Source organism: Capricornis sumatraensis, chromosome 1 (genome assembly GCF_032405125.1).
Source record: "Capricornis sumatraensis isolate serow.1 chromosome 1, serow.2, whole genome shotgun sequence".
NCBI classification, from domain to species: domain Eukaryota; kingdom Metazoa; phylum Chordata; class Mammalia; order Artiodactyla; family Bovidae; genus Capricornis; species Capricornis sumatraensis.
Genome location: NC_091069.1, coordinates 68,542,707 through 68,567,009, shown reverse-complemented (window position 1 = coordinate 68,567,009; position 24,303 = coordinate 68,542,707). Strand labels below are relative to the sequence as shown.

At 33.7% G+C, this 24,303-nt stretch overlaps 1 protein-coding gene across 1 annotated transcript in view; it reads right to left on the bottom strand.

The window, feature by feature from the left end:
• The window catches only part of CCDC88A (coiled-coil domain containing 88A), a 116,920-nt gene that overhangs the window by 35,333 nt on the left and 57,284 nt on the right, over positions 1-24,303 (bottom strand). Inside the window, exons 9-17 of the mRNA XM_068966069.1 lie at positions 23,091-23,172; positions 20,964-21,122; positions 19,259-19,405; positions 18,526-18,670; positions 13,442-13,626; positions 8,043-8,180; positions 5,385-6,455; positions 3,955-4,082; positions 2,173-2,311 (exon numbers count right to left, since the gene is read on the bottom strand). Of these exons, the coding sequence (XP_068822170.1) occupies positions 2,173-2,311; positions 3,955-4,082; positions 5,385-6,455; positions 8,043-8,180; positions 13,442-13,626; positions 18,526-18,670; positions 19,259-19,405; positions 20,964-21,122; positions 23,091-23,172 (2,194 nt within the window). The remainder of the gene's footprint in view (positions 1-2,172; positions 2,312-3,954; positions 4,083-5,384; positions 6,456-8,042; positions 8,181-13,441; positions 13,627-18,525; positions 18,671-19,258; positions 19,406-20,963; positions 21,123-23,090; positions 23,173-24,303) is intronic.

The window sequence follows — 24,303 nt, the reverse complement described above, 5'->3', positions numbered from 1 at the left end:
CTAACCCTATAGAAGGGGCAAGTCCCTTCAATTTCGATTCATTCACATAGGGAAAACAGACAGCAGCCCCTACCTCACATATATCACTGAATAATTCCAAATAACACAATTAAAAAATTCAGAAAAGACCTCAAATTTTTTAGATCAAGGGCTCTCTTATACCACACATACTGCTTCCCTCTACTTGCTATCCTCACACCCATATTTTTTTTTAATTTAACTTTTACCTGGATTCTCAATAGGAAAAGAGTGACAGTGAAGTGTCAAAATCACATTGAGAGCTTTTCCCAACGTAATAAGTCTGCCTCTTCCCAATTCCACTCTCACAATTCCAATATGTGTCTTCATACATATTGAGGGACATTCATACACAAAGTAAGATTGAATAAGTTATAGCATATAGACAAAATAGTTTGTTATAAACTACATAACAAAGATCTGTTTAAGAATAATCTCAAGTTTAAGAAAAAGAAATAGACAAAACAGTAATAAAATTTAATGTTTCATTTTCTACTTTATATTTTCTTTCTTTTTTTTTTTTTTTAGTGAATTTATTGCTTAAGAGAATGGTACAGAATGGATGTTTACAGCTATAGTATCTTCACAGACCAAGGTAAAAAAGCAAAGAAAATATTCAACAGATGCATAATTTTTATATCAGATCTTGCTTTACACTTTGTGGGTTTGAGTCTACCTATTTTATATTATCAATTATAATAAGTAACAATTGGAAAAAATCAAGTTAAAATGTAAATGGAGTCTATGAAAAAGTCTTGGATAAAAGAAAAAATACAACTGAAATATAAATTAATAAATTATATGAAAACAATAGAATTGATAGGATTCTAGAAAATGAACAGAGGGGTGTTTATACCTCTATATGTTTTTGTTATTAAAAATCAAAGATTAAAATTAGTGAGTTAAATTCTCAGCTCAGAAAACCAGAAATAGAACAGCAAAGTACATTGAAAGAGTGCACAAGAAAGGAAATAATTAATTTTTATTTTTATTTTTATTTTTTGGGGGGAAGAAAATCCTTTATAGCACCACCACCCAAATTTAACAATTGTTACCATTCAGTTGTATTTCCTTCCATATTTTTTACTGCGCATTTATATGCATATTTTATTTATTTATTTATTTAATTTTTATTTTTACTTTATTTTACTTTACAATACTGTATTGGTTTTGCCATACATTGACACGAATCTGCCATGGGTGTACATGAGTTCCCAATCCTGAACCCCCCTCCCACCTCCCACCTCCCACCCCATATCATCTCTCTGGATCATACCTGTGGCACCATCCCCAAGCATCCTGTATCCTGTACCATTTCACACCAGTCAGAATGGCTGCGATCCAAAAGTCTGCAAGCAATAAATGCTGGAGAGGGTGTGGAGAAAAGGGAACCCCCTTACACTGTTGGTGGGAATGCAAACTAGTACAGCCACTATGGAGAACAGTGTGGAGATTCCTTAAAAAATTGCAAATAGAACTGCCTTATGACCCAGCAATCCCACTGCTGGGCATACACACCGAGGAAACCAGAATTGAAAGAGACACATGTACCCCAATGTTCATCGTAGCACTGTTTATAATAGTCAGGACATGGAAACAACCTAGATGTGCATCAGCAGATGAATGGACAAGAAAGCTGTGGTACATATGCACAATGGAGTATTACTAAGCCATTAAAAAGAATACATTTGAATCAGTTCTGATGAGATGGATGAAACTGGAGCCGATTATACAGAGTGAAGTAAGCCAGAAAGAAAAACAACAATACAGTATACTAACACATATATATGGAATTTAGAAAGATGGTAAGGATAACCCTGTATGCGAGACAGCAAAAGAGACACAGATGTATAGAATGGACTTTTGGACTCAGAGGGAGAGGGAGAGGGTGGGATGATTAGGGAGAATGGCACTGAAACATGTATACTATTATGTAAGAAACGAATCTCCAGTCTAGGTTCGATACAGGATACTTTATATTTTCTGTCCAGATATCTGATAGGGAATTCCCTGGCTGTCCAGTGGTTAGGACTCAGTGCTAACTACTGGGTCCCAGGTTCAATCCCTGGTCAGCGAACTAAGATCCCTTAAGCTGAGCAGTGCGAAAAAGAGAAAAAGTTGACAATCAAAATTCTTCCCAAGAAAATCACTTACTGTTTTTAGTTCTTGGCGCAACTGCTGGTTGTAATTTGTGGACTCTTCTAGTCGAGCTTCTAAAGCAGCAATTTTTTCTTCTTTTATTTCAAGAGACTTCTTTAGAGTGGATTCTAATTTTGATTCCAAAAGTTTGTATCTATTATCCAAATATAAAAAGAATATAGTTCATTACTGGAGGTCAGAAAATTATTTTTAAAGATAATTTATGATTAGATACCTTACATAAAAAAGCCTTATAAAATAGTCTTTTTTAAAAAAGAAACAAATTATTTTGTTCTTCCTGTCTACTCTCCCTTTTTAACTATTCCTGGTAATGAGAAAAAAAACAAAAAAGCCCTGAGTATACAGCTCCAGATTACAGTCTAGGTTGTTAAAAGCAAAAATTAATGCTACAAAAAGGCATCTGGAAGATCCTAGTCTCAAAATATATCTTTTAGTTTCATAAGAATAGAATCTACAAGAAGATTAAGTGGATGGATTAAGCACATTATTAAGCATTTGTCTATGATATTAATATATAATATATTTACACAAGTACATATGAATAGTTAAGACTTAAAGCACTCTGAAGACTACCTTCAGAGCATGGAGAACTTTGCAGAATATTAAAAATAAAGAGGGGGGACAACATAGTAAAGAGCCAAGATACTGGTAATAGAAGAGGAAGGGGCAGATAGGTTTGAGTGTTAATATTTTAGTTATCTTTCTGATTGATGGGTTCATGAATATTTGTATTATTAAGATTTTTTTCTTTATAAAAAGGATGCCCATGAACATACACTGAGAGGGAATCACAGACTAGGAATTACAGATTAATCTATTTCTTACACCTGAGAACCTCGATGACTAAAGCAAATAAAAACCTGAAGTACATATATGAGAAATTCTATCATACTCTGCCTCTTATTGTAATTAATTTGTGTGCATATATTTTCTGCTCGATTAGATTTTAAGTTCACTGACAACAGAGGAAAAAAATCTCACTTTGATATTGGCTTGAGTCAATAAACAATTTTAAAGCAGGTAATGTGTATGACTCTGGATGTATTAAATTTGTGATGCCTGCGTTCTGACTGTCCAGGTAGAGATGTTCAGTAAGCAGGAAATAATATGCATGTCAGCTGAGATGATGGATAGAATGCTCATGGAACAGATAAGAGGCCTAAGAACCTAACTCTAGGGAACTATATTTAGAGAGAACGCACAGGACAAACAACTGTTACAAAGAGAAAGACAAAAGTGATCACAGGGCACTCTACCACTAAATTCACTTTACTATATTTATACATTCAATTCCACAATTAGACTATATATTCCACAATGGTAAGAATAAATTCTTGCTAATAAATACAATCTGCTTTAATTTTTCCCACATACATTTATTATAAACTATAAATACTAGAACGATGGTTAGGCAACAAAATACAAATTATATAATTACAAAAATTCTAATGAAATAAAATCTAGTGTATAACAATATTCTTAACAATACACACTTCTATCCCAGCTGGAATCATGTGGCCAACTGGATGCTAAACAGCAGACTACTTGAAAATCTAATTAACTGATAGACTGTATTTACCATGGGAGAATAGAATTCTCTTCAAGCCTGTACTGAATATTTTCAAATTAAAGTATATATAAGTTAATTTTTTATTCTGTTTGTTAAGCCCTAGTTTTCTACATTATTTTTCTGCCTTAATTGCTCTGCAGTCTCAAAATTAATTCTTGAGCAAAATAAACGATGTCCACTGTTCCTCAGATAAACTTAATACTCACCGGTCATCAGTACTTTGCTCATCACGTAAGAGTCGCTCTTTATTTAACCCTATCTTCTCAAGCTCATGAGTTAATTTTTCAAGATCATTATTCATTTGTTGAGTCTTCAATTTTTCACTCACCAAATCCTTATTTTAAAAGTAATACAAAACTCACATTAGTGTTGTGAACATAAACATCAAAGAAATTCAGCCAAGATTTCATCCAGGAATACACATAATTTAAACCAGGAAAGACAGAAAGGCTGTTGCTGAACTTTTTATCAATTAAAAATTAGTCAAGCAAAAAAATTATAACCCAGTTCAAAGAGCAATGTTTTCCTTCTTCTATTTTGCTAACACTTTTTAACTTTTTAATGTTAAAAACTAAAAGGAGAAACTTATACTTGTGATTACACACCTTAGGTTTGAAAAGTGTGGGGGAAACAACATATATCCATTAACTTTTCATAGTGAACTAGAACTCTAGTGCGTATTTCTTTCATGAATATATGCTGGATACAACATATATTCTCCCATCACAAGCACCCCTCTCCCAGTGGGAGGCCTGACATTGATCTGAATAACTAGGGGGAATTCTTAGAGATGTGGGGGCCAGGAACCTATTGTTTATGTGTGTGAGATTGTAGAACAACAGAAAGGAAAAAGAAAAAGGATAATAATGATCCCTTTTCAATGTCTCTTTAGCAGAAAGGCAGATTTCCCAGTGCAAGCATCTGCCAGAATGCTAAGTTTTTTTAAATTGAACTTAAAAGGTTATCATATATAGTAGAGCATACGGATAGCAAATAAACATATTTGCTCTCTTCTGAGCTACACCAACCATTTATTGCCAATCTACTCCTATAAATTTTAGAATCCTTCATGATACACCGATCCAACCAACTACCAACTGTTCGGTGTTGACCAGATTTGCATTCTCTTGCTTATATTCTCTCAGTCAAAATCCAAGGGACTTTGAAATCTGAAAGATCTAGATGTGAATCCAGAAATCCAAACCTACCATTTTGTTCTTAAATAAGTTACTTAATGTCTCTGAACCCCAGTTTTCTAACCTAATGGAGGTAACAGAAATAAAGGATTGGTTGTAAAAATTATCCAGTATTTGGCACATAGCCAGTGTTCAATAACTAGTAATTATCACATTCAGTAAGTTTTGATCATATATTTTAATACTACTTTGAAACAAAAGTATAAAATTATAAGAAATAAGTCAGATACTACATGGATAACTTATTAGTATAATTTCTTAAAAAATACAAATTGCATTCACTTCTTAATTTAACACAAGTTGGAAACTTGGAAAATTTTTAATTCTAAATTTCTACTTTGAACCATAAATAGATTATACAAATTACCATAATAAAGCTTAAAGAAGTTCTAAGTTAAAAAGATTTAAAAATTTGTGTGAAATTTAAGTAATTAACTTACCTCTCGTAATGTAACCAAAGTTTTTATATCAATAGTTGCTCTTTTCACAAGCTCTTTATTTTCTTTCTCTAATTCTTTCAGACGAATGCAGGATTCTTTATAAATACCAATCTCTTTGAAAAGGGTTTTGTTTTCTTTTTCCAAATTTCCAATTTTCACATTATTTTCTTCTAATGTGGTATCTTTTATTTCTGCTTGTTGCCGGAGTCTCTTATTTTCCTTCTCCAGTTGTTTTTTATCCTTTTCCAGTTGAGAAGTCTCTTGCTCTAATGATTTATTTTCTTTTTCCAGCTGTTCTAGTCTTTTGCTAGATATTTTTAACTCTTCTAGATTTTTCTGCAATGTTTGATTTTCCATCTCTAAGTCCTGTAGTTCACTTTCCAATTGTTGGATTTTTTTATTGCTGTTTTCAAGAGCTTTCTGTAGCCTTTGATTTTCTGTATCTAAACCCTGATAACTAACTTCTAAGCGTTCTGTTTTCTTGAAAGATGCTTTCATGAGCTCTAAACCTTTCTTAAGTTGTTCTTTTTCACTTTCCAGTTCTTTATTCTCTAGTTGTAGCTGAGCCATCTTCATGCTTGCACACTTCAAAGATTCCACACTCCTTCGAAGTTCTAAGTTTTCCTCATCAAGCTGGGAATTCTCTTTTTCCAGGGATTCTAACTGAAAAGTGAGGTTTTTAAAGCTATCCAATGTTTTTTTAAACTTCCTATTTTCTCTTTCTAACTCTGAATTTTCTTGTTCTAAGGCCTCAATTTTTTCACAAGTAATTTTTAAATTGGTTATCTTTTTCTGTAACAGTTCATTTTCTTTTTCAAGATGATGCAACTCATTTTCAAGTTCTTCTGCTCTTTCTCCTTTTTCTTTATAATGTTCCAATTCTTTTCTGATTTGCCTTTTCTCAAATTCAATCTTGCTTAGCTTGCTACTTGTTTCTTTGATAGATTCATGGAGAATTTTGTTTTCTTTTTCAATGTCTTTCACCCTTGCTTCAGCACTTATCTGGGAGCGCTGCCTTAAGGAGGACACGGTTTGATTCAGATGTTCATTTTCCTGTTCTAATATTTTAATCTAATTTAGTAAAAAAAAAAAAAGGAGAAAATTTAAAACTTAATGGAACATGAACTAAATATTTAAAAATTACATAGTTTTCTTCCTCCGAAAACTAGCAGGGAAATCAGATCATAAAAAGGTGCTAAAATTGTCTATTTTAATTTTAATTCTGACAAATATTTACTGAGAGATCACCATGTACATGTACTGCCAGGTCTTTAAATTTCATATCTTTAGGAAGTCCAAAATGTACAGGAACGGTTAAGAGAGATGAATATTAACCAAAATGATCTTCAGATTATATAGTGGTGATATGTTTCAAATTCAAATATGAGTCTAGATGAAATGTATACACGTATCTTCTTAAAGATACATGCTTTTACATTCATTCAAGAAATTTCACAATGCATATATACAGGAAGACCTCAGTAAATACAGTATTTGCTCTATTATATGCATAGATATGTATATCTATGTGTGTGTGTATGTATTTGTGTGTATTCATTTCCTAAAAGAATTCTAATTTGGAAACATCAAAATAACAATATTCCTGGTACATTTAAAAATGAAAACATCCAATTTATAGTATGGTCTATTATAATGGTAATGGTTCTTAAAATACAGTGTGTTAAACCATCAATTCTGAGAAACTTGTAAAAATAGAGATTCATGCTTAGCTCTAGAATTTTTGTTCCATCGCTCTATGGAAATGCATATTTTTACAGGTGTCCTAAGGACTAACCCTGGTGGTTCAGATGGTAAAGAGTCTCCCCTGAAATGCAGGAGACATGGTTCAATCCCTGGGTCGGGAAGATCCCCTGGAGAAGTAGACGGCAACCCACTCCAGTATTCTTGCCTGGAAAAATCCCATGGACAGAGGAACCTGGCAGCCTACAGACTACAGGGTCACAAAGAGTTGGACATAACTGAGCAACTAACACTTTCAACTTTGAGGACTATAGCTCGATAATACAAATAATTTTACTTCTAAAAACTAGAAATTTTAAAACAGCCAGTTATTTAATCTATTTGATTCTCAGTTTCTTTAAGCATAACATGTAAATGACCAATAAAACTTGAGAGCAAGTATGAAAATATACAGAACAGTTGCTGCCACCACTTCAGTGGGATCAGAGTAGAGCTGCACTTCATCCCACTTTCATTCAGGGCCTTCAATATCTGCAGTCTCATTCCACTGACACTTGGAAAGCAATTCATGCACAGGTACCACGAAATTTTCTATCAGACAACTATTAAGCACACTGACAATTTAAAAAATTCTAAGTTTTCTCTTAAACTTTTCAAAAATGCATCGGTGGGGAGGGAGGCGGGAGGGGGGTTCATGTTTGGGAACGCATGTACACCCGTGGTGGATTCATGTCAATGTATGGCAAAACCAATACAGTATTGTAAAGTAAAATAAAGTAAAAAAAAAAAAAAAATGCATGGGATAGAAAATGAGGTAAAACTATAGTTACTTTAAAATCTAAAAAGTTCTAAAATATTTCATTTAATGTTATTACAAAAATTTTACTTGCACAAACTTTAAAATAACTGTTGTTAATAAGTTTTAAGATCTGTTGCTTAATAAAAAAATTTATGAACCTGTCTCTCTGAATTTTCTCGAAGTGTTTCGATTGTTTTTTCAAGCTGAGCTTTTTCCTTCATTAGATCCTTGCTTAAATTCTGACAATTTTGAAGACTTTGCTTTTCTTGAATAATCTCATTTTCAAGGATTTCAACCTGGTGAAAATGAAATCACAAAACAATATATCATTAGTATTTCAAAACAGTGGAACCATGTAAAAACAAAAGCTAATCACTGAATAAAGGGTAGAAGACAGTTTCAGAATAGTCAAGTTAAAGAATTTCATAGAAAAATTCAAGTAGTATTTCAAGGTAATTTTAGCAGCTATCTAAAATACACAGACATGATTATCTTTCTTGTCCTCTGCATCTTTGAAGGCAAATTTCCACTTCTAAACACAAACACAAATACAACTGCATACATACACACATGCCACAGGAAGAATACACAAAACATACTGAAAAAAAACTCTCTTGGTTTGAATGGATTTGTAAAATAGAAATTTAATTAGTCAAGGAATTTACTGCACAAGAAGGAAAAGATGAGAAAATGAGACAAGAAGGAATTTGGATTAAAAAGAGAAAAAAAGGAGACTACTAGAGAAAAAAAGATTTGAGCAAAACTCTAGCAAAGTATGAGGTTAATGAGTATGAAAAATTCAACTTCAAAATATGCCATACTAGTGATTTCCCCATTATTATGTAACATATTCAAACCCGATAACCAAAAAAAAAAGATTTAGACATATAAAATATTCCACTTCACATTTAAATATTACCTAAATCCTTGTAACAACAGTAAGAAACTCTAAGAAATGATATTAATATCTCAAAAGCATAAAGTCACAAATCTTATTCAATAATTCACATTAAGTTTACCCAATCAGGAACCTTTAAGCTATTAATAACTAATCTGGTTCTCACATTACATACTGAAATATATGGATAGTATTTATTTAATTAAAGTCATTTGCTATATTAATGGAATTCAAATGAAACATTCAGTTTACAAAAGATATACAAAGAATTAATCAAAAATTGCTGGAATCACTAATTTACTAATTAGACTTTAAAGTTAATTTCAAAATAAAAATTCCAGATTTATAGTGGCAGCAAAAAGAAAACCATTCCAAGTTCTAAATGGCCACTTCTATTTTAACACTAATTTATTGTGAAATGCTTATTTGGTTAATGAATTAAAGATGATGCAAAGAATATTTTAAAAGAGAAAAAATCTTTCAAGAAAATCAAAGTGTCTATCTGCATTATCTAAGGCAGTGATTCTCATGGCATGGTTCCACAATAACAGGATGAGTCTCACCTAGGAACTTCTTGGAAATGAGAATTCTTATCCCACCCTGGCCCTACCACATTAGAAACTCTGGGCATGGGGCTCAGCAATCCGTATCTTAACAAGTGCTGAAGGTTACTGTGATGAATACCTACCTATTCAAAGCTATTGGTCTAAAAACTAGGCAGATTTTCATAATCAAATCTAGAAACAGAGAATCCAAAGGAAAAACTAGACATAGCTGACACATGTAGGAGAATATTTATTACAGTATATTTTTCAGTGACCAAGAACTGGAAACAAAAGTAAAAGCACATTTTGAAGGGTATACATGATGGAGGGTATTCATGATAAAAATATCATGTACGTCTTTATAATATGATTTCTATTTATGTATACTGTGTGTATGTGTTTGTGTAGGTAGAAAGCTATGCACAAATAAGTTACTTGGTCTAACTGTCCCACAACAGGAAAATAGAGTACCTCAGAGATATTGTAAGTTTGGATCAAGAGCACTGCAATAAAGTAAGTATCACAATTAAACAAGTCAAATGAATATCCTAAAAGCTATATTTACCCCACACTGTAGTCTATTAAGTGTGCCATACCATTATGTCTAAAACAACCAATGTACATACCTTCCTTAAAAAATACTTCACTGCTAAAAAAGGTAACCATCACCTGAGCTTCCAGCAAGTTTTAATCTTCTTGCTGGGGGAGTGTCTTGCCTAGATGCTGATGGCTGCTGACTGATCAGGATAGTGGCTGCTGAAGGTTGGGATGGCTATGTAATTTCTTAAAATAAAACAATAAAGTCTTTTCTGTCAGTTGACTCTTCCTTTCATGAACAATTTCTCTGTAGCATGCAAGGCTACAAAAACTTGTTTTTTCAAAATTGGAGTCACTTCTCTTAAACACAGCCACAGTTTTGTCAACTTTATGCAATATTTAAGTCCTCTGTTGATATTTCAACCAACTTCACAACATCTTCAACAGTAGACTCCGTCTCAAGAAACTTTCTTTACTCATGCACAAGAAGTAACTCCTAATCCATTATAGCTGTATCATGAGATTGCAACAAATCAATCACATCTTCAGGCTCCATTTCTAGTTCTGGTTCTCTTGCTAATTTCTCCACATCTGCAATTACTTCCTCCACTGAAGCCTCTAAGTCATCCATGAGGGGTAGAATCAACTTCTTCCAAACCCCTGTTACCGTTGTTATTTTTACCTCTTCCCATGAATCACGAATGTTTTTAATGGCATCTAGACTGGTAAGTTCTTTCCAGAAGGTTTTCAATTGACTTTGCCCAGACCCATCAGAGGAATCACTTTTGATGGCAGCTATAGCCTTACAAAATAAAGAGTAAGACTTCAAAGTCAACTTACTCTTTAATCTATGGGCCACAGAATGGATATTGTGTTAGTAAGCATGGAACAACATGAATCTCAATCCTAAGTCTCTAACAGAGCTCTTGGGGATCAGGTGCACTGTCAATGAGCAGTCATATTTTGAAAGAAATTTTTGTTTGAGCAGTAGACCTCACAAGTGGGCTTAGAATAGTCAATAAACCATACTGTAAACAGATATGTTGTCATCCAGGCTTTGTTGTTCCATCAAGAGAGTATAGGGAAAGTAAGTACAGAGAGAACACATTAAGCAGAATTCTTAAGGGCCCTACGATTTTTTAAACTGTAAATGACCACTGACTTCAAGTCACCAGCTTCATTAGCCTCTAACAAGAAAGTCAGCCTGTCCTTTAAAGAAAAAAAAAATATATTTATTTGGCTGTGCCAGGTCTTAGTTGTGGCATGCAGGAACTTTAGTTGTGGCATGTGGGATCCAGTTCCCTGACCAGGGATCAAGCCTAGGCCCCCTTCATTGGGAGTGTGGAGTCTTAGCCACTGAGACTGCCAGGGAAGAAACCTGTCCTTTGAAGCTTTGAACCTAGGCATTAATTAATTCTTCCAGCTATGGAAGTCCTAGATGGAATCTTGTTCCAATAGAAGGTCGTTTGTCTACGCTAAAAATCTAGTTTAGTGTAGTCACCGTAATTAATTATATCTTCTGGAAAACTAAATACAGCTTCTACTTTAGTACGTGCTGTACTCTTATGTTACGGAAACATCTCTCCTTCAACCTCACAAACCAACCTCTAAAAGGTTAAGAGTTTTCTTCTGAAGCTTCCTCACCTCTCTCAGCCTTCACAGAACTGAAGAGAGGGCCTTGCTCTGGATTAGGCTTTGGCTTAAAGGAATGCTGTGGCTGGCATGTCTTCTATCCAGACCACTAAGACTCTCCATATCAGCAACAATGCTCTTTCATTTTCCTATCATTCAAAGTTCACTGAAAGTACTTTTAATTCAAGAACTTCTCTGCATGCACATCTTGGCTGACTGGTGTAGGAGGCCTACCTTTCAGTCTATCTCAGCTTAACACTCCTTCCTCACTATTTTTAATCATTTCTAGCTTGTGACTCGATTGTGAGAGTGAGAGATGTGCAACTACTCCTTTCACTTGAACACATACAGGCCACTCTAGGGTTATTAGTTGCCTAATTTCAATATTGTTGTGTCTCGGAATAGGGAGGTACAAGGAGAGGGAGAGAGATGGGGAAATCACCAGTCAGTGGAGAAGCTGGAACACCACATCACTTGATTAAGTTCACTATCTTATATGGGTGCAATCTATGCCACCCCAACACATTAAAATACTAACATCAAAGATTACTGACAGAGATCACCATAACAAATACAATAACAATGAAAGAGTTTGAAAAATTGTGAGAATCACCAAAATGCGACACAGAGACATGAAGTTAGCAAATGCTATTAGAAAAATAGTGCTGAGAGACTTGTTTGAAGCAGGGTTGCCTCAAACTTTCAAGTTGTAAACAACAACAACAGCAATTATCTGTGACGTGCAATAAAATACTATGCAACAAAATAAGGTAAGCTTGTTATTTCTTTTCAAAGTCTACTTAAATTCAGGTTTCATAATCCCTAAACTGTGGCCTCTAAATACCACTGTCGACTAAAAGAAAGAAGGGCTTTTTAGAGAAATGGCTGTGTCCAGGTCTGAAGCAGGGAATGTTTCAGAGGAACCTAGAATACTCTGTCACAGCAGAGAGCAAGGAAGCTCTCCAGGAATGCTCAGGTCATGTCATAAGGATTCAGGTAGCAGCTTAAAAGAGTTGGGAGGGTAAGAAAAATGCAGTATTAAAATACGTGAAATATTTTTAAATCTGTGAGTTTATTATGACACCACAACAAACTCAATAATTATCTCAGGAGGATATGAGAGAACCAATTTATTACTAGGAAACCAGTAAATAAAGGACAAGAATCAAACATTCATCCCACTTTACCCACCCTAAGAGTTGTTCCTCAGAGTAACTAACAATGGTTTATTTTTTAACCCAGTATTTTTTTTAAAAAAAGAAATTTTCCTTACAGAAACACTCTAGCTACCAAATTAAGAATGGATGATATACTATCAGGATTTTGTACCCTCTGATTAATTAAGGGATCTAAACCAATGATTTTCTATGACTACAAACATCACTTTCTTCAACAGAAAAACTACTAGGAAAGAAGAGTAAATCTATAGACTAAAAAAGACTTAAGGGACACATCAACTGATTGAACATACCAATCTTATTTGGATTTATATTTTAAAAATATTTGAATATACTTATATTCAAAAAATGAAAAAAATTTTTTAAATCATAATAGATTTGAGAAACTGAAATGCTGATCAAAAGCTATAATTTTTTAAGTGTGATATCATAACTGTTCTTTTTAAAAATTCCTTAGTTTTTAGAAATTTATAACTGAGATATTTATTGGTAAGACATTACCATGTCTAGGACTTACTTCAAAATTATCTGGTGGTTGCACAGACAGTACCTAGGGTAGAAGTAAGATTAGGTGTAAGATAATAACAGTTGAACTTGAATGAGTCTAAGAGTACATTCACTTCATATATATATAAGTTTGAGATCTATATAATAAGTTAAAATATTATTGAGGGTATAATAAAAGTTGGAAAATAAATGTTCTATCTAAACACTATTTACTTTTACATATACCTTTTTTACGTTATATTAAACATTAATTTTTATACCTTCTTACTTAGTCTTTGATTTTCTTTTTCAATTTTCAGGATTTTGGAGGTGGTGCCTTCAGCAGAATCCATAGTACTCCGAAGCTCTTCTACAGTTTTTGTCAAACTCTGATTTTCCATCTCCAGCTTCAACAATCTACTTGATGTCAATTCATTCACCTCATGGCCCAAGGATTTTTGTGGTGCTGTAATATTGAAAAATATGACACTGGTAAAACTATGCTTACTCTTCACTATTTAAAATACTTAGTGTAAATACACTAAATCATCTGATCCTTATAATAAAGTTATACAAGATAGACACAATAAAAAAAACAGAGATAAATACAGGTAAATCTTTAAATTCTAATGCATTCAGAAGTGGGGGCTTTCCTGGTGGCTCAGTGGTAAAGAACCTGCCTGCAATGCAGCAGACGCAGGAGATGAGGGTTCAATCCCTGGGTCGGGAAGACACCCTGGAGAAGGAAATGGCAACCCACTCCAGTATTTTTGCCTGGAGAATCCCATGAACAGAGGAGCCTGGCTACAGGCCATAGGGTCGCAAAGAGTCAGACACAACTGAAGCGACCTAGCACACACACGTGTATGTATCCACAAGCATTCTAGTGGGAAAAAAAGTACAAAATTTAGCCTGAAGTGACTAGACTTTTAGTCCTAATTCCATGAGAAAGCAACTTTAACCTCAATGAATCTTAGCTTACTTGGACAAAATATAGTTACTATCCTGTGTATCTAACAGAGTTACTGTGTGACTCAAATAACAAGTGTAAAGCATATTCTATGCCACACCTTCAAAGATTAAAAAAAGGAAAACAGTTTGAAGGGGAAAAAAAAATCCCAGTCTGATTCTGAGAAAGGCAAGACAGTACTATACACAGGTCACTTCCAAAAAGTCTTTCTCTAAATGAAGAATCTAGTTAATTAAGTATAAAGAGCAACAAGCAGTCCATTTTGCCAATGGAAATCATCTTTCTAAGCAGCTTTTGGAATTATATTTTTTAAAATAAGAAAACTCAGTTTTAAGATCTGGAAATGTTTTCCAGTAAGCCAAAAATAATTATTTTCTAATAACTGTATAATAGACTCATTAAATATTTTGAAGATATAAAAATATTAGGATTCACAAATGAAATATGACACTTAGAATTTATTTTGAAATCCTAGATTTCAGGAAAGGAAATGAACAGAAATACAGGAGGGCATTTCTAGGTCTGTCTACTTTGTATATGTTTGAAATTCTCCATCATAAAAATCAAACACACACACACACACACAAACCATGTATCCTCACAAGTCATACATTCTTTTTTTAAAAATCACGTAGAGTAAAATATCTCCTAAGATTTAAGAAAGCCTCAATTCTTTGAAGTTTTTGTTCTAGTCAGCACACTGTTACTCTTTTATTAAAAACTGGTATCATAGATAGTCACTGACTTTATTAATTTTATTAGTTGTCCATGTCTTCTTAAGTAAAACTGATTTCAATTAAACAAGATTAGGCTACAAAACATGATATGCCTTAACAAAACTTTCAATACTAGGTGCTTCAAAGAAACTTCAAGCCATCCTACAAAGAATAAACAGGATGCATACAACACATTTTTAACATGGGAGAATGTCTATGTTATATTTTGGATGAAAAAAGGAACCCTGACTGTACATACACACTGATGATGATATATAAAATTAATGTGTGTATAGAAAAATTCTAGAAGCAAATTTTGTGAAACGTAAAAGGCAAGAAATTATTAGTGACTTTGATTTCCTTCTTTACATTTTTCACATTCAACAAATTTTCTAGAAAGTTCCTTGTATAGTTAAAAAAACTACACTATACTAATATTCTGTTCTATGACTGCAGCAAAACAATAATAATAATAATAATAAAACACTCAAATGCTATTTACAAGGTGTTCTAAAGAGCTTCATTAACAAATTCAACTCTCACAACAACCCCACCAGATAGTCCTTACTATTACTGTCCCCACCTAACAGCTGAGAAAACTCCTAACAGTGTAATTTTAACTACTTGAATAGTTAAGTTCAGTCGCTCAGTCGTGTCTGACTCTTTGCAACCTCGTGAACTGCACCACGTCAGGCTTCCCTGTCCATCACCAACTCCTGGAGTCCACCCAAACCCATGTCCATTGAGTCGGTAATGCCATCCAGCCATCTCATCCTCTGTCGTCCCCTTCTCCTCCTGCCCTCAATTTTTCCCAGCATCAGGATCTCTTCAAATGAGTCAGCTCTTTGCATCAGATGGCCAAGTATTGGGAGTTTCAGCTTCAGCATCAGTCCTACCAATTAACACCTAGGACTGATCTCCGTTAGGATGGACTGGTTGGATCTCCTTGCAGTCCAAGGGACTCTCAAGAGTATTCTCCAGCACCACAGTTCAAAAGCATCAATTCTTCGGCGCTCAGCTTTCTTCACAGTCCAACTCTCACATCCACACATGACCACTGGAAAAACCACAGCCTTGACTAGACAGACCTTTGTTGACAAAGTAATGTCTCTGCTTTTTAATATGCTGTGTAGGTTGGTCATAACTTTCCTTCCAAGGAGTAAGCATCTTTTAATTTCATGGCTGCAATCACCATCTACAGTTATTTTGGAGCCCAGAGAAATAGTCAGCCACTGTTTCCCCATCTATTTGTCATGAAGTGATGGGACCAGATGCCATGATCTTCGTTTTCTGAATGTTGAGCTTTAAGCCAACTTTTTCACTCTCCTCTTTCACTTTCATCATGAGGCACTTTAGTTTTTCTTCACTTTCTGCCAAAAGGGTGGTGTCATCTGCATATCTGAGGTTATTGATTTTCTCCTGGCAATTTTGATTCCAGCTTGTGCTTCTTTCAACCCAGAGTTTCTCATGATGTACTCTGTATATAGGTTAAATAAGCAGGGTGACAATATAAAGCCTTGGTGTACTCTTTTTTTTTTTTTTTTTTTTTTTACTTTATTTTACAATACTGTATTGGTTTTGCCATACATTGACATGAATCAGCCACGGGTGTACATGAGTTCCCAATCCTGAACCCCCCTCCCACCTTCCACCCCATATCATCTCTCTGGATCATCCCCGTGCACCAGCCCCAAGCATCCTGTATCCTGTATCGAACCTAGACTGGCAATTCGTTTCTTACATGATAGTATACATGTTTCAATGCCATTCTCCCTAATCATCCCACCCTCTCCCTCTCCCTCTGAGTCCAAAAGTCCATTCTATACATCTGTGTCTCTTTTGCTGTTTCGCATACAGGGTTATCCTTACCATCTTTATAAATTCCATATATATGTGTTAGTATACTGTATTGGTGTTTTTCTTTCTGGCTTACTTCACTCTGTATAATTGGCTCCAGTTTCATCCATCTCATTAGAACTGATTCAAATGTATTCTTTTTAATGGCTGAGTAATACTCCATTGTGCATATGTACCACAGCTTTCTTATCCATTCATCTGCTGATGGACATCTAGGTTGTTTCCATGCCCTGGCTATTATAAACAGTGCTGCGATGAACACTGGGGTACATGTGTCTCTTTCAATTCTTTTTCCTATTTGGAACCAGTCTGTTGTTCCATGTCCAGTTCTAACTGTTGCTTCCTGACCTGCATACAGGTTTCTCAAGAGGCAGGTTAGGTGGTCTGGTATTCTCTTGAAGAACTTTCCTCAGATTCTTGTGATCCACACAGTCAAAGGCTTTGGCACAGTCAATAAAGCAGAAATAGATGTTTTTCTAGAAGTCTCTTGCTTTTCCCATGATCCAGCGGATGTTGGCAATTTGATCTCTGGTTCCTCTGCCTTTTCTAAAACCAGCTAGAACACCTGGAAGTTCACAGTTCACATACTGCTGAAGCCTGGCTTGGACAATTTTGAGCATTACTTTACTAGCGTGTGAGATGAGTGCAATTGTGCAGTAGTTTGAGCAATCTTTGGCATTGCCTTTCTTTGGGGCTGGAATGAAAACGGACCTTTTCCAGTCTTGTGGCCACTGCTGAGTTTTCCAAATTTGCTGGCATATTGAGTGCAGTAGAAAATATTTAAATCTGAATTGTTTTCTTTGTAACTCAATTCACATGGAATACAATTAAAAAGTTCCACAAATGTTTTATGTAACACCTCTTGGCAAGTTCATTGGCTGAGTATCATCACTTACTATGAAGTCAATTTACATGAGGTCCCAGAACTTGGAATTAGGTTCCCAAGTGTAAAATTAGGAAAAGCCTAATAGTAATAAATATGACAAGTCATCTGCAGAAGTTACCATTTTTTAGCACCAGGCTATAAGCTCTGAGAGCCTGATACAATAAAACAGGTATAATAATATACTGGTTTACTGAGAAATTGGGGAACCAGTCTAATTGAAATAAATGTCACTGGGGTATAATTTCAATAAAGTATATCAGTATTAGCAAACTCAAAGTTTTAACACAAAAGGCCACATTGTATGTATGTGTCTAGCTTTAATAAAGAGGACAAGTTAATGTGGAGGCAGAGACATAGAGCCAAAAGTTAAATATTTATCTGAGGTCTTTTATTACCTCCCAAGTATAAGTGGGCTTGAGCAACTGGTAGGTATAATCCTAAAATGGCGATGACACATATGGATGAAAGTAACTGTAAAGGTCCTTAAGTTGCTTTATTCTGGCTACATATTCACCAAAGAATATTCCCATTACATTCTGATGTCCTATTTAGGTTTGCCTACAGTCAAAGAACAGGCTGACCAATAGATACGACTTTTCTGTTCTATTTAGTAGATGATTATATCTCTCAAAATACATTAATAAACTGATATCCCCACTTCTTGGGATATTAACATGAAATAGTGCCTAAACAATGGATCAAATCTGTTACTGCACTCAAAGTTGAGCTGTAAAACACACAGAGATAAGGATCGAACCCAGAATTGTGGAAATTAATATATTCTTCTGTGAAATCCTATCTAGGGAGATATCTGGTCTTTTGAGACATCTCCAGTCAAGGAAAATAAAGAACAGTAAGAAAATATCCAGAAATGTAAGCATACATACAATGTCATTTATTCATTTATCCATTTAAATAAAACAGTATCAGAAATACCTTCAGAAAGTTCACTAGTTCTAGATATTTGTTCCAGTTCCCAGCCAAGATGTAATGATTCGTCCATACTTTGCTTCTGTGCCATTTCCAAAGTCATATTTTCTTCCATTAATTCTTCAATCTTTTTTCTATCCATATCACGTTCCTTTTTTATTGGCAGAGTAGGGAGAGAAAAGAAAGCTAAGAAACAGTACAATTTCAAGCTAATATTGTATTACTCTATAAATTTCAATTATCAGAAACTGTATAAGTTAAATTTTGAGTTCCTTAAAATTTTCACAATTTGAAGCTCTTTATAATAATCAATTATATTTATTACTGCTGGTCATTAAACTGATCAGTTGTCTGTCCTTTTAAAGTGATTTTTGGGGACACTGAAAACACTTCTTCAGAGTCATTATATTGTTCTAGTCACATAACAAATGACTTCTGATCCAATGCTAAATTTTAGCAACTGTTGTATTTCTATAGTCTAAAAAATGTTTACACGATAGCTTATTAGGGTTTTCTGAAAAGAAGTAGAAAAATTAATAAATAATACCCCTTTGTAAGAAAGGCAGAAATTTCTTCTACTCCTGAACTTACATAAAATCAGGAGCATCTAATTTATTTAGTTCTCACTTTTCTGTTAAGACCTTAAGAACACTAGCCATCCTTATCACTACAGGGACATCAGATGAATCTTAGAATCTTTACTTAGAAGCTATGTAATGGATCTACCTTATACACTTACCATTTCCATATCATGCAGTTTAGCCTTCAGTTGTAAATTCTCTTTTTCTAATTCATGCAATTTATCAGAACGAGCTCGAGTTCCTTCTAATTGGTCTTCCAACATGGTTTTTGTTTCCAATAAAACTTGATTGTCTTCTTTTAATTCCTATAAAAATTTCAAGTAGGCTTTATTGGTCACAAATGTTAATATGATAATTTTTAAAGTTCTGAAACATATTCTTTGTTAAAAAATAAGACATTAAGCTACCTTTATCAACAGGTCTATGCAAGATTAAAGGTACTGAGGAACAAATATAGTTGGTTTCATTTTATTTCCCAGAATTTAAATTATTATGTAAACAGGGGAGGGAGATGGGAGGAAGTTTCAAAAGGGAGTGGATATATGTGTACCTATGGCTGATTCATGTTGAGGTTTGACAGAAAACAGCAAAATTCTGTAAAGCAATTATCCTTCAATAAAAAATAAATTAATTAAAAAATTATGTAAACAAATACTCAGCACCTATATTAGGATGAGTCTACTATAATTTTACATGAAATTGTCAGGGTATATTTAAATTCTTAAGTCACAAGGATAAGGAACTCAGTATAAGTAGTCTAGATTTTTAAGATGCAAATTACATAGAATTGGGGCTTAATTTATTTAATAAAATAGATTTAAGTTTCTCTCTACTTGAAAGTGAAGAGTTTGGGGTTTTGAGTAAAATACCAAGACTACAATCAATATTCAAGTAAATCATAAACCAAGGCTTTATCAAAAAATACTTTACATAAACATCTTAAAATTACTATGTATGTTTTGAAGACATGTTCACAAATCTATATTGCTAAGTTATATGTCTGCCGTTTATAAGCTGGTCAAGCAAAAGTATATTAAAACATGGCACACATGAGGACCCCTGAATAGTCCCACACATGCACCCATTTAAAAAAGTATAAAAGAATTAACAAGCAGCTTATCCTTGCACTCTATTGGGTCTATTTTTTGGTAACATTCAGGCTAAGTGTTAACTTTCTCTTACAATGTTTTCACTTGATATTGCAAACTCCTTCTTTGTTATCCCCATACCGAAACTGATGAAAATCTCCTCTATTTACAGACAAAGAAGAAATCATTGAGAAAGGAAAAAAGAATGCAAGAAGTAAGATTTCCAAATTCTTGCTATCAAACTCAACTTTATGTAACACAGAATTGCAACCATTAAGTAAGAAAAACTGGTTTTCTTCTAACTTGTTCATATAAAGAGACAAATGGCATTGGGGAGGTAAAGGAAGAGAGAGAAGGAGAAGAGGAAGACAGATACTGATTTTGCTTTCACTGATCCTAATTTAGTATTCTGAGTTGAGCAGCAATCAGAAGCATTCACTTCTAGGCATGAGTTCAAAATTAGGAGAGGCATATATACTTTATTTTAACTTCAAAGTCTTCCCTACCTGTAATGCTAATTAAACAAAGGAATGAAATAAATTCATTTACCTCCAATGAATAGCGTCCAAAAATTCCTTTTTACAAGTCTAAACAATATGCTGATCTATCATAAAATAAGCACCTGATGGTATTAAGCAAACATGAGTTTGCTCAATGAGTTTGCTCAATGTTTTCAAGAGTTCTTTACATTTACTAAAATGCATTTTAAGTGCATTTTGAAAAATCGTAACTTTTAAAGAAAAAAATTGTGAATTGTTTAAATTATGCAACATACCTCAACTCTTGCTTTATAAAATTCAATATCATGTAGTCTCTCTTTGTATCTGCTGACTTCACTTTCAAGCTTATCAACTCTGACGGCCTTCTCCCGAAGTGCATCTAATTCATCTCGATACATTCTTGCAGAACGAGCATCCGAAAGCAAATTCATGTTCTAAATATAAACACATACTAATATTTAAAATATTATTCTCTATTTTCAAATTGATAATGCTTAGGTTGTGCAATAAGATGAATTTACAAAAAAATCCCAATTACTTCTGTACTTTAAAAGTATGAATTTTTGCAGGACAAGGAAGCCAAGTGGTTAAGGAGACAGACTGCTAAAAGTGTGAATTTTCTGGTATAAATATTATACCTTAAGTTATTTTTTTAATGCGATATATAAAGTCTTTTTTTTTAAACCAAGAGTAAGAAGTATTTTTAAAATACACACTTCTATACAAATATAAAAACACATGCATACATACAAGTTTTTATATATAATGTTCACTACTAAGATTGTAAAAAATATTCAGGACATTTTAAAATAAGTAAATCTCTTAACATAACTGTTTGCAATGAATTTAACGTTAAAAGCTAACTTCAAAATACAAGATAGTAAAAATACAGACGAGGCAAACTACTACAAAAGTTGATCATTAGTTACTTTAGAGAAATGTTTCCATCCAGATATGTTACCAAAATCCTGCTGAGTTTTTAAATACTTCCACATGAATGATTACTTGCATATGATTAGTATACATCTCTACATCATTTGAAATAAATATTAAAATTCAAACTTTAAAAAGTCCTCCTGCAATCCTTTGAATAACAATAATTGAAGCATGATCCAGAGACATCTGTGGGTCTCTGAAAGCCTTCTGGGGAGTTCATCAGGTCAAAACTATTTTCATAATGATACTAAGACAGTACTTGCTGTTTTCACTCTCATTCTCTCATAAGGGTACAGTGGAACTTTCCAGAGGCTACATAGATGGCACATTATTAACTTAACAGACTGAATGCAGAAACAGATATGAGAATCTAGTAGTCTTCAATTAAGGAAGGCATTAAATAAAGAGATTTGCAAAAATATAAAAGATTACTATTCTTCTAATTTTTCTGTTGTTTTGGAAAATAATGGTTATTTAGTTACCATATAATTTTTATGTTAACATGGAATGGGCTGAGTATTATTTTCAAATGAATTAATAAATATTTTTCAATTACTAGTTTAAATTTCAAATATAGTTAATTCCAGTAAAGGGAATTCACATTAAATAATCCTCATTAATTTTTAAGAGTAAAGAAGGGTCTTGAGACAAAAAAAGATTGAGAATCACTGTTTTAGATGGAACACAAAAAAACCCTGCTACCAAGCAGTGGAACAGCAGTCACAGCATATCTAAAATTAAAGGTTATGATCCCTAGATTCATTCACCTAGAAAGGTCACAGGTTTATGATCCCACAACTGAAGCAACCCTGGAATTTAAAATGGCAGCTTGGGGGAAGTAAGGACAAGAAAGAATTTTCCAGCCTTATCCCAATCTTTATCATTTACGGCTTAAAGAAGACCTCTTGCACTACCTTCAAATGAAAACAAAACATTACAGAGTAATTAAAAGAAGCAAATTCTTAAATAGTTTTAGTTCATGATGAAAAAACACAAAGCTTCATAAAAAATAAAGACATTTGAAAAAGTACAGGATCTACATGGTAGAAAAAGAGAAAAATTAAAATGCATTCTATTCTATGGAAGTTAACATAAAGCACCATAAGAGAGCAGAGACTTAGGGAAATATACATAAGCAGCACAGTTTAGCAGTAGAGGTATTCCAGCTGTCAAGTCCACAGACACCAATACATAAAAAAGGAAAACCTGGAACTGTCCTAGTCCTAAGAGGTTCCCTGAAAGCTCAGCAAGGTTTGAATACCACACTGATAGAGAAAAAAGAAAACTCCAAAGTTCTTTCCAGTTTTGATTTCTAGTTTTTGCTCTGGCATTTCTGAAGACAGAAACACTGAAAAAGTCATTATATTTCATTAAACCTCAGTAAGCAGTAAGGCAAATGCTGTAAATTATAAGGAGAAAACTCAATTTCCAATTGATATTATATAATGAAAGTTCCAGGTACTAACCTCTTGCTGCAGCCTTTTTAGCTCTATTTCCATTTGCTCTAGTTCTTGTTTACAGTCCAACAATTGTTCAGTCTTTTCCTCCCTTAAATGCAAAAAATATTTATTAAATAAAAAACTTTGTGCATTGAAAACTATGATCATCTGAACTAATACAAAATACTATCATTATTAAATATCTAACAACATAATATTGGTCATGACCTCAAGCTGGGGAAAAAGACAAAGAAATTGGCATTAGGAATTTATATGGTTGGATGTCATCAGACTCACCCTTAAAGTTCTCCAAATGCTAATAACCTCAATGACTAATGTCCTCATAGTTCATAATGTAGCTTTTTTTCTTCATCTCTTCTGTCATTTCCTGATTCCCATCTCCTTACTCTCCCTCCCTCTCTGTATAGTCACAGACAAATTAGCTGGAAGAGTTCTTAAGCAAGGCAATGCTAGCTGGGTCTGAGACTTTAAGGGTCTCCAAACTATTTTCAATATTTACAATGACCTAAAGAAAATAATACAGTGCCACACAGATATGTAAAATCTTTGACTCTCTCTTAGTTTCTACCCTGAAGTCTGGACACTTTTGTATTTCTCCTAACACACTTTTTTCTTTTTACACTGTGTTCTAACTCCCATTTTCTATCTCTCCTTTAGAGTCAAGCCCCTCAAAATAAGTCTCCACTCATTGTCTCTGTCAACCTTCTGTTCTTAAATAATTAAAAAATAAATGTTCATTATGTAGAACAATCTGCTTTTGACATCTCATATGTGCTTATATTTAAGTTTTTTCACCAGAGAAAATTTTTATTGAAGTATAGCTGATACACAATGTTATATAAGCTACAGGTTATTGTGCTTCACAATTTTTAAAAGTTATACTTCATAAAATATTAGCTATATTCCCTGCACTGTACAATATATCCTTGTAGCTTATTTTATACATAAGTTTGTACCTTTAATTCTCTGCCACTATATTGCCCCTCCCCACTCCCTCTTCCCACCAGTAATCACCTGCTTCCTGTATCTAAAAATCTGTTTTTCTTGTTACATTCACTAGTTTTATTTTTTTGATTCCACATATAATTGGCATCATACAGCATTTGTCTTTGTCTGATTTATTTTACTTAGGATAATACCCTCCAAGTCCATCAATGTTGTTTTATTTATTTGGCTGTGTTGAGTCTTAGATGCTGCACAAGAGATCTTCATTCCATCA